General features: G+C 36.9%; 1 protein-coding gene across 4 annotated transcripts in view; it reads right to left on the bottom strand.

Annotated features, from left to right (window-relative positions):
• ACVR1 (activin A receptor type 1) overlaps window positions 1-14219 on the bottom strand; it is a 141346-nt gene that overhangs the window by 19050 nt on the left and 108077 nt on the right. For all 4 annotated transcript variants that reach the window (XM_003266138.3, XM_030796491.1, XM_030796489.1 and 1 more), the window contains 2 exons: window positions 12613-12888; window positions 7309-7506 (listed from right to left, as the gene is read on the bottom strand). In XM_003266138.3, coding sequence (XP_003266186.1) covers window positions 7309-7506; window positions 12613-12888 — 474 coding nt within the window. The remainder of the gene's footprint in view (window positions 1-7308; window positions 7507-12612; window positions 12889-14219) is intronic.

Raw genomic sequence — 14219 nt, 5'->3', positions numbered from 1 at the left:
TTACAACAGCTGCAAATAATGCGATGCGATACGATACGATACGATACGATACGATACGATACGATACGATACGATACGATACGATACGATACTTAGGAATATACCTAACCAAGGAAGCGGAAGACCTCTACAAGGAAAACTATAAGACACTGCTGAAAGAAATCATAGATGACACAAACAAATGGAAACATATCCCATGCTCATGAATGGGTAGAATCAATATTGTGAAAGTGACCATAATGCCAAAAGCAATCTACAAATTCAATGAAATTCCCATAAAAATACCACCGTCATTCTTCACAGAACTAGAAAAAGCAATCCTAAAATTTATATGGAACCAAAAAAAGAGCCTGCATAGCCAAAGCAAGACTAAGCAAAAGGAAAATATCTGGAAATAATATATTACCTGACTTCAAACTATACTGTAAGGCCATAGTCACCAAAACAGCATGGTACTGGTATAAAAATAGGCACACAGACCAATGGAACAGAATAGAGAACCCAGAAATAAACCCAAATACCTAACAGCCAACTGATCTTTGACACAGCAAACAAAAACATAAAGTGGGGAAGGATGTCCTATTCAACAAATGGTGCTGGGATAACTGGCAAGCCCCATGTAGGAGAATGAAACTGGATCCTCATCCTTCACCTTATATAAAAATCAACTTAAGATGGATCAAGGACTTAAATCTAAGATCTGAAACATAAACATTCTAGAAGATAACATTGGAAAAACCCTTTAGACATTGGCTTAGGAAAAGACTTCATGACCAAGAACCCAAAAGCCAATGCAATAAAAACAAAGATAAATAGGTGGGACTTAATTAAACTAAAGAGCTTCTGCACAGCAAAAGGAACAGTCAGCAGGGTAAACAGACACCCCACAGAGTGGGAGAAAATCTTCACAATCTATACATCCGACAAAGGACTATTATTCAGAATCTATAAGGAACTCAAACAAATTAGCAAGAAAAAAACAACTTCATCAAAAAGTGGGCTAAGGACATGAATAGACAATTCTCAAAAGAAGATATACAAATGGTCAACGAACATATTTTAAAAACACTCAACATCTCTAATGATCGGGGAAATGCAAATCAAAACCACAATGTGATACCAACTTACTCATGCAAGAATGGCCATAATCAAAAAATCAAAAAATAACAGATGTTGGCGTGGATGCGGTGCAAAGGAAACACTTCTACACTGCTAGTGGGAATGTAAACTAGTACAAGCACTATGGAAAACACTGTGGAGATTCCTTAAAGAACTAAAAGTAGAACTACAATTTGATTCAGCAATTCCACTACTGAGTACCCAGAGGAAAAGAAGTCACTATACGAAGAAGATACTTCCACACACATTTACAGCAGCACAGTTTGCAATTGCAAAAATATGGAACTAGCCCAAATGCCCATGAATCAACAAGTGGATAAGAAATTGTGAGATATCTTATCTGTCTATCTATCTATCTATCTATCTATCTATCTATCTATCTATCTACACGTATTATATATATATATATAAAATTAGAATACTACTCACCCATAAAAAGAATGAATTAATGGCACTCACAGCAACCTGAATGGAAATTTAAAAATGCAATCCAGAGACTAAATCAATCAGAAGAAAGATTTCTGAACTTGAAAACATGTCTTTTGAAATAACCAGTCAAACAAACAAACACTCGACCAAAGAGGAATGAACAAAGCCTACATGATATATGGGACATCATTATACAACCAAATATTCAAATTTTGGATTTTCCAGAAGGAAAATAAATGGGCAAAGGCATAGAAAACTTATCCCTACCCCCACCAAAAAAGCTGAAATTTCCCACATCTTTCAAGAGATGTATAGACATCCACATATAGGAAGCTCAAAGATTCCCAAAAAGATTCAGCCCAAAACGGTATTGTCCAAGGCACATTATAGTCAAACTTTTAAAGTCAATGACAAAGAGAAAATTCTAAAAACAGCAAGAGAAAAGCATCAAGTCATATATAAAAGACTTCCATCAGACTAACAGTGGATTTCTCACTGGAAATCTCATGGGCCAAGAGAGAATGGGATGACATATTCAAATGTTAAAAGAAAAAACAAAACTGTCAGCCACGAATACTATACTCAACACAAAGCTATCCTTGCTAAATGAAGGAAAAATAAGGTATTTCCCAGATAAGCAAAAACTGAGGGAATTTATCATCACTAGACTGGCCCTACAAGAAACACATAAGGAAATACTATATCTGGGTGATATATGCCATCACAAAAAGACATGAAAGCATAAAACACTGGTAGAGCAGACACAAAAATAAGAAAGAGAAAAAATTCAAATTTAAGGAGAAAATATACAAACACACACACACAAAAACACAAACAGTAAAAGAAGAAGAAATGAAGGATATACAAAACAACCAGAACACGATTAACAAAAAGGCAGAAATAAGTCCTCACCTATAAATAATAATTTTGAATGTAAACAGATTAAATCCCTCCAGTTAAAAAATATAGACTGGTTAAATAGATTAAAAACAAGACCCAACTACATGATGTCTACAAGAAACCCACCTCACCTGTAAAGGCACATATAGACTGAAAGTGAAGGGATAAAAAAAGATATTCCATGCAAATGAAAACCAAAAGCAAGCAGAAGTAGCTATACTTCTATCAGATAAAACAGACATTAAGCCAAAAACTGTAAAAAAAGACCAAAAAAGGTCAGTACACTGTGGTCCCTCAGTTTACACAGAAGATTGGTTCCAGGACCCCAGTCTAAATCAAAATACATACATACTCAATACCACAGTTGGTCCTGTGAAACCCACAGATACAAAAAGTAGGCCCTCTATATACTCAGTTTTGCATCCCACAAACACTGTATTTTTGTTGTTGTTGTTCACGTGTGGTTGAAAAAATCATGCAGTTCACACCTGCGATGTGCAAGGTCAACTGTATAATGATAAAAGGAGAGAGAATATCACGATTCTAGATATATATGCACCCAACACTGGAGCATTTTTATACAAAGCAAATATTATTAAACCTAAAGAGACAAATAGACTCCAACACGATAACAGTTGGGGACTTCAACATCCTACTCTTAGCACTGAACAGATCATCTAGACAGAAAATCCAAGAAACATTGGATTTAAAAATGTACTTTAGACCAAATGGACCTAACAGGCATTTACAGAACATTTTATCCAACAGCTACAGAATACGCATTATTCTCATCAGCACATGAATAGACCATATGTTAGGCCACAAAACAAGTCTCAACAAATGGAATAAAACTAGAAATCAATAACAAGAGAAACTCTGGAAACTGTACAAACACATGGAAATTTAAAAACACGCTCCTGAACAACCACTGGGTCAATGAAGAAATTAAGAAGGAAATAAAAAAATTCTTGAAACAAATAAAAACGGAAACATAACATACCAAAGCCAAAGGGATACAACAAAAGAAGTGGTAACAGGGAAGTCTGTAGCAATAAATACCTACATCAGAAAAGTTGAAAGATTCCAAATAAAGAATCTAAAGATGGGCCTCAAGGACTAGAAAAGCAAGAACAAATCAAACCCAAAATTAATAGAATAAGAAAGGTCATAGCAAAACTAAACAAAATAGAGACCAAAAAGTAATCATACAAAGGATTAATGAAATAAAAAGTTAGTTTGTTGGAAAGGTAAACAAAACTGATAAACTGTTAACTACGCTAACCAAGAAACAGGGAGAGAAGACTCAAGTAAATAAAATCAGAAACAAAAAAGATTACAGCTGACACCACAAGAATACAAAAATCATCAGAAATTATTAGAAAACAAATTGGAAAACCTAGAGGAAATGGATATAATCTACCAAGATGGAACCAAAAGAAAATTTAAAAACTGAACAGACTATGAATAACAAGATAGAGTCAGTAATAAAAAGTATCCCCACAAAGAAAACCTCAGGACTGAATGGCTTTACTGCTGAATTCTTCCAAACTTAAATAGAACTAACAGCAATTCTTCTTAAACTATTCCAAAAAATTGAAGAGGACTGAATTGCCCTAACTCATTCTGAGTCCAGAATTACCCTGATGCCAAACCAGACAAGGAAACCACAACAAAAAAAAAAACTACAGGCCAATATCCCTAATGAACATAGATGCAAAAATCTTAAACACAACACAAGCAAACTGAATCCAACAACACATCAAAAAGATAACACATCATGATCAAGTGGGATTTATTCTTGGGATGCAAGGAAGGTTCAACATATGCAAATCAATTAATGTGATACATCACATCAATAGAATCAAAGACAAAAACCTTATCATCATCTCAATAGATGCAGAAAAAGTTCTGCATCTATTCAACATCCCTTCATGATATAAACTCAACAAAGCAGGTATAGAAGGAATATACATACTTCAACATAATAAGGGCCATATGCAACAAACTCACAGGTAAATTTATACTGAATGGGGAAAAGCTGAAAGCCTTTCTCTAAGAACTGGAACAAGACAAGAATGCCTACTTTCACCATTCTTATTCAAAATAGTACTAGAAGTCCTAGCCACAGCAACCAAGCAAGACAAATAAATAAAATATATTCAGTATGGAAAAAGGGAAGTCAAATTGTCCCTCTTTGCAGGTGACATAATCTTTTATCTAGAAAAACCTAAAACTCACCAAAATATCTTAGAACTGGTAAGTTCAGTAAAGTTACAGGTTACAAAAATCAACACATGAAAATCAGTACTGTTTCTATATACTAATAAGAAACCGGCTGAAAAAGAAATCAAGAAGGCAATCCCATTTACAATGGCTACCAAAAAAAAAAACTAAGAATTAATTTAACCAATGAGGTAAAAAACCTCTATAAGAAAAACTACTAATGAAAAAAGTTGAAGAGGACACAAACAAATAGAAAGACATCCCATGCTCATGAACTGGAGGAATAAATATGTTGAAATGACCATACTACCCAAAGCAGCCTAGATTCAATGCAAACTCTATCAAAATACAAATGACATTCTTCATAGAGAGAAAACAATCCTTAAAATTTGTATGAATACACAAAAGACTCCAAATAAGCCAAAGCAATACTGAGCAAAAAGAGCAAAGCTGGAGGCATCACACTACCTGACTTCAAAATATATTACATGAAATTATAGTAGACAAAACAGCATGGTATTGGTATAAAAACAGAGACATAAACTAACAGAACAGAATAGTGAAACCAGAAATAAATCCACGTATTTACAGCCAAATGATTTTCAACAAAGTCACCAAGAACGTAATTTGGGGAAAGGATACCCTCTTCAATAAATGATGCTGGGAGAACCAGATAGCCATATGCAGAAGAATGAAATCAGACTCCTATCTCCTACCATATAAGAAAATCAACTTGGCCAGGTGTGGTGGCTCACGCCTGTAATCCCAGCACTCTTGGAGGCCAAGGTGGGTGGATCATGAGGTCTGGAGTTTGAGACTCGCCTGGCCAACATGGTGAATCCCTGTCTCCACTAAAAACACAAAAAATTGGCTGGGTGTGGTGGCGCACACCTGTAATCCCAGCTACACAGAAAGCTTGAACCCCAGAGGTGGAGGTTGCAGTCAGCCAAGATGGCGCCACTGCACTCCAGCCTGGGTGACACAGCGAGACTCTCTCTCAAAAAAAAAAAAAAACCACCAGAAAAAAAAAAAAGAAAATCAACTCAAAAACAATTAAAGACTTAAATGTAAGACCCCAAACTATAAAAATACTAGAAGAAAGCACAAGGGAAGCACTTGATGACATTGGTCTAGGCAAAGATTTTATGGCTAAGACCTCTAAAGCACAGGCAACAAAAACAAAAATAGACAAATGAGATTATATTAAACTTAAAAGCTTCTATACAACAAAGGAAACAATCAATAGAGCAAAAAGACAACCTGTAGAATGGGAGAAAATATCTGCAAACTATTCATCTGACAGGAGGCTAATATCTAGAATATACAAGGAACTCAAACGACTCAATGACAACAACAAAAATAATTTTATTAAAATATGAGCAAAGGATCTCAATAGACATTTCTCAAAAGAAGTCATATAAATGACCACCTGGTATATGAAAAAACTCTCAACATCACTAATCATCAGAGAAATGCAAATTAAAACCACAATGAGATATCATCTTACCCCAATTAGAGTGACTACTATCAAAAAGACAAAAAATAACAAATGCTGGTGAGAATGCAGAGAAAAGTGAACTCTTATACACTGTTGGTGAGAATATAAAATAATAGGGTCATTATAGAAAACAGTATAGAGATTTCTCAAAAAACTAAAAATACAGCTACCATAAGATCCAGCAATCTCACTACTGGGTATTTATCCACAACAAAGAAAATCAGTATATCAAAGGGATAGCTACATTTCCATATTTATTGCAACACTCTTCTCAATATACAAGATATGGAATCAACCTAAGAGCTATCAATGGATGAATGGATAAAGAACATGTGGTAAATATACATTAATAGAATAGTATTCAGCTATAAAAAAAGAATGAAATCCTGTCATTTGCAGCAGCATGGATGGAACTGGAGGACATTACGTTAAATGAAATCAGTCAGATACAGAAAGATAAATACAGCCAGTTATCACTCATATGTGGGAGCTAAAAAAGTTGATCTCATGGTGGTAGAGAGTAGAATGATAGTTACCAGAAGCTGAGAAGGTTGGGGAATAGGGGTGAGGATGGCAGTGGGATGAAAAGACGTTGGTTAATGGGTATAAACATAGAGCTGGATGGAAAAAATAGGTTCTAATGTTCCATAGCACAGTAGCATGACTATAGTTGACAATAATATACTATATATTTCAAAATAGCCAGAAGAGACTATTTGAAATGTTCCCAACACAAAGATAAATGTTCAGGGTGATGTACAGCCTAAATGCCCTGATTTGAGCACTACATTATTACATACATTTATCAAAATATCACATGTGCCCATAAATGCAAGTATTATGTATCAATTTTAAAAATTTAAAAGAAAAGAAATATGGAACAAATCCAAAGAAAAACCAAGGAATGGCTGTTCTCTTCCAGAAATACTGTTTTCCAACCATCACTTACTGTGCTATATTTCAAACATAAAAGCCATTACACTCCATCTACCAGCCATAAATCAAATATGAACGCCTATAACTTGACACGTATGATTCAAAGAACAATGTGAATTTCAATAGTCCCTTCGGCCCTTTTAAAGGTAGCTGGATCAAGAAAACTTGGATTAAGACAATATTGTATTAGATTAGATACCTACCATTGCTCACCATCCGCCTGGCCACTTCCCACAAAACAAGTCCAAAGGCCCAAATATCGACCCTCTTGTAAGAATCGAAACAATCCACCTGGATGGTTTCATCTAGAACTTCGGGGGCCATGTAGCGTTTGGTGCCCACACGGGGATTGTTCCCCACATCAAGCTGATTGGTGCTCTGGGAATGCATGACTGCCAGGCCTGAAAGGAAGAAGATAACAATGTAATCAACCCACTTCCTTTCTCATAAGAGGCTGCGGAAGGATTTTAAACCAACCCCAATCAAAAGTGTCCTCTTGTGGATCCAGGGTCACTGTTGCGATACACTCACAATGATCCCTAGAATGCCCTTTGTGATTACTGCTGGGGTGAGAGCAGAAAAGGGACTAAATGTCAGAAACATTCTGAGGCTATCAGGTTAATATATGAACCGCAAAGAGACAAAAAGTTTTGGGTAAATGGTAGACCAACGCACTAAACCAATGTGGCTTGTGTTTGAAGTCCACAGGAAAACAGGCTCACATGTTAAATGTGAGCCTCTAAGTGGCTTAACAAGAAGCAAATTAAGCTCTCAAACTCCACCACTGCTCTCACTAGTCTCCAAACACAAATTTCCAACAGTGTGAGATACAGCATTTAAAGTAATTTATCACTACATAAAGGGCAGATTGCTATAAGCACTGCTTTATTCCTAAAGGAAGAGCTGCTTATCTGAGCAATAATGCTGACCAAACCCACAGGCCTTTCTCTAGAATCATGGAAACAGACAGCATTTAACTGGACCTCAATTGAAAGCACAACTCTCAGGTTAAATGGCTTTCAAATGATTTCTTTTTTTTTTTTTTTTTTTTTTTTTTTTTTTTTTTTTTTTGAGAAGCAGTGGCGCGCGATCTCGGCTCACTGCAGGCTCCGCCCCCCGGAGTTCAAGCCATTCTCCTGCCTCAGCCTCCCGCGTAGCTGGGACTACAGGCGCCCGCCACCTCGCCTGGCTAATTTCTTGTATTTTTAGTAGAGACAGGGTTTCACCATGTTTGCCAGGATGGTCTCGATCTCCTGACCTCGTGATCCGCCTGCCTTGGCCTCCCAAAGTGTCAAATCCTTTCTTAAACCATGACTCATTCCAGAATTCCTCAGTCAATTAGGGAGACAGGCTTTCTTCACTGGCCAGTGGGGAGACAGATACATGCATGCTTTATTTGTGGATGATTTTATGTTACTGATGCATATGAAGACTGACTGAAAATGATTCCTATAACATTTGTTGTAATGAAAAGTGCCAAATTGGAGGAAGCAGTCCCTGTAAGCCACTGCAATGCAAATATCCCTTGGTGATCTCTCAAGCCATCTACAGAGAATGCTTCACCTTCCACTCCACGGCTTTGAATATGGGGGATGACAATTTCATATAACATCAGGGAGCTAGCACACCTTATTTCATCCTTAATAATTGGCAAAGATACTGGCAACTGCATTAGACTAAAACAGACAGGTTCCTCTTTCACCTATTTTTATAATCAACCCCAAGATTCTATGGACACTGTGAACATTTCCCAAATCCAATGCAATAGTCCCTCCCTTACCCTTCAGTTACCCGCAGTCAACTACAGTCCAAAAATAGGTGAGTACAGTACAATTATTTTGAGAGAGAGACCATATTCACATAAATTTTATTATAGCATACTGCTATCATTGTTCCATTTTATTATGTTATTAATGTTCATCTTTTACTGTACCTAATTTATAAATTAAACTATAATAGGTATGTAATAGGAAAAAACATAGTATATATAGAATCTGGTACTATCCGGAGTTTCAGGAATTCACTGGGAGTATTTGGAACGTATTTCCCATGGAAATACTGTATGCCCCTCCACCATTTGCAGAACCAAACAGTCAAAATATCAGAATATTTAAAAGGTGCAAGTTAAATAGAACATGGAGATATTCTGAAGATGGGAGAAGCTTCAAAGAACTTGTGGACATATTTTAAAGCCACCACTGCTAGGATCTCCAGGTGAGGCATAATTCCCCATCCCTTGAGTGTATGCTGGACTATTGAATAGAATATGGCATAAGTGACAGTGGTATCTTCACAGTTAGGATATAAAAGATGTTATAAAATTATAAAAGGCTTCCTGTTTGTCCCTCAGCTCACTATGCACCATGTTATAAAGACACTCAAGCAGCCCTGTGGAGAGGTACCCCTACAAGGAGCTGAGACCTGCTGCCAATCATGGCTGTAAGGGTGTCGTCATAGAGTTGGAAACTCCAGCTCTGGTTGAGTGTTCAGATGACTGCAACCTCCACGAGACCCTGGGCCAGAACCACACTGCTAAGTCATTCCAAGATTCCTGACCCTCAAGGGACTGTGTGAGATAACAAATCTGTGTTGTTTTAAGATGCTAAATTTTATAGGTGATTTGTTCTTAGTAATAAGTAATTTTTACACTAAATATGACAAAACAACCAGATGCAATTTGTAAACTTTGGCTGAGTTCTTCTTTGAAAAAACTGAAAATATCTGAAAATGAATATAAAATGCTACTAGAGAATTATCAATAATCTGTAGATACGATAAACTTATTTTGAAGAAGATGCATTTTTAAGTATTTTCAAGGGATGAATTTTGAAGTATTGAGGGGGTAAAGTGTTGTGATGCCTGTAACACTTTATTTTCAAATGGATTGGCAAAAATATACACACAGTCACAGACTGATAAAGCAAACATGGCAAAGTTATAACAGTTTTTGAATCTAGGTGTTCGGGATTTAAGTGATCATTATAACATCTGAATTTTTTAATAATAAAAAAGTTAGAAAAACAGACGAGGCACAGTGGCTCACATCTGTAATCTCAACATTTTGGGAGGCCGAGATGGGATTGTCACTTGAGCTCAGGTGTTCAAGATCAGCCTGAGCAACATAGTGAGACCTCATTTCTACTAAGAACAAAAAAAAGTTAGCCAGGTGTGGTGGTACACATCTGTAATCCCAGCTATTTTGGAACGCTGAGGCAGGAAGATCGCTTAAGCCCAGTACATCGAGGCTGCGGTGACCTATGATCAGCCTGGGCAACAGAATAAGATCCTCTCTCAATCAATTAATCAATATAATACTGACCTTTTTGCAGGATTAATCATAGAACACTATTTCTAATACGTGATCCTTAATTGCTAGGTATATACTGCAAAGTTATATACAAATTATGGTCTTACAAGAGTTGTTTCCTGTACTGCATTGTTTACCATACCCTGAATAATAACTCCTTAACAGATTTTTATACAAACCCATATATCTAATTGAAAGGTTATAAGCCAAAAGAGAAATGTAGTTGAAGAATTAATTAGCTGGACTTACTGCAAAGTTCCCCTCAACTCCTTCCCTACCAAGTCCCATAAACCAAAACCAAGAGCCACCTCGATTTGTCCACCCTTCCCAGACCACTGGATTATAACAGAAGCTACAACTTGAATCCTTATTATTTACCAGACATTTATAATACTTCTGGGCCTTACCAGAATCCTGTGAGGTGGACTTATTTTTTAGTTACATGAGTAATATATGATCACACTATTTTTTTTTTTTTTTTTTTTTTTTAGACCGAGTCTCGCTCTGTCGCCCAGGCTGGAGTGCAATAGTGCGACCTCGGCTCACTGCAACCTCCGCCTCCTGGGTTCAAGCAATTCTCCTGCCTCAGCCTCCCCAGTAGCTGAGATTCCAGACACAGGCCACCAAGCCCGGCTATTATTATTATTTTTCTTTTGTTTGTATTTTTAGTAGGGACGGGGTTTCACCACATTTGCCAGGCTCATCTTGAACTCCGGACCTCAAGTGATCCTTCCGCCTTGGCCTCCCAAAGTGCTGGGATTACAGGCGTGAGCCACCGTGCCCAGCCACGATCACACTGTTATGAAAGTTTCTAACAATGCAGAAGTACAGGGCACAGTGTCAAGCCCTGGAGTTCCTCTTGGCTAACTCCCAACCCCACCCGCCTTCGCCCTCACTGTCCCTGTCTCACTGAGTGAAAGCAGTGTCAGCACTTGGGCCAGGTAAATAGATAAATAGACTTGCACAAAAATACAGGGTAATTGAGAAAGCCAGAATTTAAACCCAAATCGCCCTGGCTCTAAGAGCCATGGAATAAGCCATAAAAGTCCTCTACACCACAACTAAAAATGCCTGCAAAAAACTTTAGGGCCGTGCTCTTTCAATGCTTATCCTAAAATCTTTCTTCTCCTACTTGGGAAACATTGTAAAGTAATTTTTCAATGTAAAAGCAAAGACTTTACAGGGATTCAAAGGAAATAAATTTTCCTAACATGTCAAATCCCTTATGTTTAAAAACAAACAAAAATAAGCTTTGTTATTTACATAATTAAAGCTATTCTTGTCTAAACCTTTATGAGTCTAACAATAATTGCAATAATATGAATATCATATAAACCATGTTTAATCAAGTAGAGGGCCCTGAATTCTCATTAGCACAATTATTCAGCCAATATTCTAGGAATCCAGGAAGAACATGGTTTTATATAAAATGCCACTATAAATGAAAATACTCTTATTTATAATGCAACTAAAGCTACACTGAGTACTATTCTAACACCATAAGAATGAGCTATCCTAACGGAAAAGAGGAATCAGTTTAGGGATTATTTTCCTATTTCTTAACTTGATTCTTTTGCCTTGGTTACAAAATGATTTTAGAGACCACTTTTAAGACAAACTAATTCTATGGAGTATTTATTGTGCATCTACTTTATGTGAAGGTTTGTGAAATCAGAATGCAACAGTACTGGTTACTTCTGAGGTGGGGTGTGGCACAGACTGACTGAATGAGCCTGAGGTAACTGTCAAGAGTAATGGGAAACTCTGTATCTCGACAGGGATTTGGGTTTTACAACATTCGTCAAAACTCTTAAGATTTGTATATCTCACAGTATATAAATTTTACCTGAAAAAACAAAAAGCAAATAATGCATTCTTGTCAATGATATACTAGTGTACATGCTGAAATCAACAGAAGAAAGAATTATTTTGTCTGCAATTTACTTTCAACTCTATCAAAGGTTGAGATGGACTGATCGATGGGGAGATGAATAGATGAATAAATACGTAACAACGCTTAAGGATAGTAAAATGTAAATGTGAGAATCTATGTGGTGGGTATAAAGGTGTTCATTGTAAACGTTCAACTTTTCTGCATGTTTGAAATTTTGCATAACATGTTGTGGGGGAGAGATGCAACTCATCTAACCATTGAAACAAAAATAAAACTCCTAATAAAAAAATATTTTTAGAAATTTACCCAAATCTGCTATGCAACACTGTCCATTCTTCTTAACCAGAATATTTTTGCTCTTTAAATCTCGATGAGCAATGGCTGGTTTCCCTTGGGTCCCAAATATCTCTATGTGCAAATGTGCAAGACCACTAGCTATGGACAGCACTATTCGAAGGCAGCTAACTGTATCCAGAGTAGTAAGCTGAAGATAGTCGTACAACGATCCCATTTCATGATAATGTGTAATTAACCACAGCTGGGTACTGGAGTGTCTTGATGTCATGTCTGAAGCAATGAAACCTGAAGAGAGCAAGAACAAAATTAATACACATGAGGATTCCACATTATAACTTAAAAGTATTTAGAAACAGCGACCTACACAGTAAATGTCATCTGTAACAAAAAGTAATTAAACTGACCAATTGCCCTAAGAGGGGGTTTACAGAAGCATCAACAGAGAAAAATAATAGCATTTATTCCTTAAAAGGGCACTGCTAATAGGAAAATTTCATATTCATCTCATTATAAGTAATACTTTAAAAAATATTTTACATTCCTTAAGATTCAGATAGCAATAATATCTTTGTGCTTACCCATAATGATAGTGCCAAGCCCTTCAGCATGTTGATATTTTAGGAACAGACCATTCATCAACCATCCTAAAAGAACATCAAATCTAAAACCTGAGTACTGTATTCTAGTCCTGACTCTGCCTGTGATTTACTTGTCTAATACTGGGCAACTCAATTAGGCTCCCTAGCCTATGTCTGCTCAGATATAAAATAAAGGGGGCGAGTTTACATTAAATGATTGACTGATTCACGAAATAAAAAAAGAAACCAATCAAATATGAGCATTTATGATGCTCTCTGTCAGTCACACACAGAAAAACCAAGATGATAGTGTTTGCTGGCTAAAGAAGACAGATGTAAAAACGAAAACATCACAATAACATGTGAAAAGTACTATATCTTCAAAGGGCAACATGAGCCCAGAGCAAGAAATTATAGTAATTCAGACTAGATGTTACAATAGGCTTCCATTAGGAAGTAGCAACTCAACTGGTCTTGAAGTAAAGTGAGAGACTGACAAATGTGGATGAAGAGGTTGGAGGAGATTTTTCTTTTTCTTTCTTTCTTTTTTTTTTTTTTTTTTTTTTTTTTTTTTGAGACGAAGTTTCACTCTTGTTGCCCAGGCTGGAGTGCTATGGTGCAATCTCGGCTCACTGCGACCTCCGCCTCCTGAGTTCCAGCGATTCTCTTGCCTCAGCCTCCCGAGTAGCTGGGACTACAGGGGCCCACCATCACGCCTGGCTAATTTTTTATATATTTTAAGTAGAGATGAGGTTTCCCCATGTTGGCCAGGCTGGTCTCAAACTCCTGACCTTCAGGTGATCCACCCGCCTTGGCCACCCAAAGTGCTGGGATTGACAGGCATGAGACATCGCGATCAGCCCGGAAGAGATTTTTCTAGACATCTGGAGGGAACTTTTGAGCATGCAGAAGACTGTCTGGAAGTTAGGGGCACTTCGTATCTTATGAAATAAATTGTGACGTGTGCTTGCCTTTTCTGCTACAGAGGTGCCTTTCTAGGATTATTCTCACATATATGAACCACGCTGGTAGACAGTG

The sequence above is a fragment of the Nomascus leucogenys genome, chromosome 17 (genome assembly GCF_006542625.1).
Source record: "Nomascus leucogenys isolate Asia chromosome 17, Asia_NLE_v1, whole genome shotgun sequence".
NCBI lineage: Eukaryota > Metazoa > Chordata > Mammalia > Primates > Hylobatidae > Nomascus > Nomascus leucogenys.
Note: the sequence above shows the minus strand (reverse complement) of the source record. Positions and strands in the feature narration are given on the sequence as shown.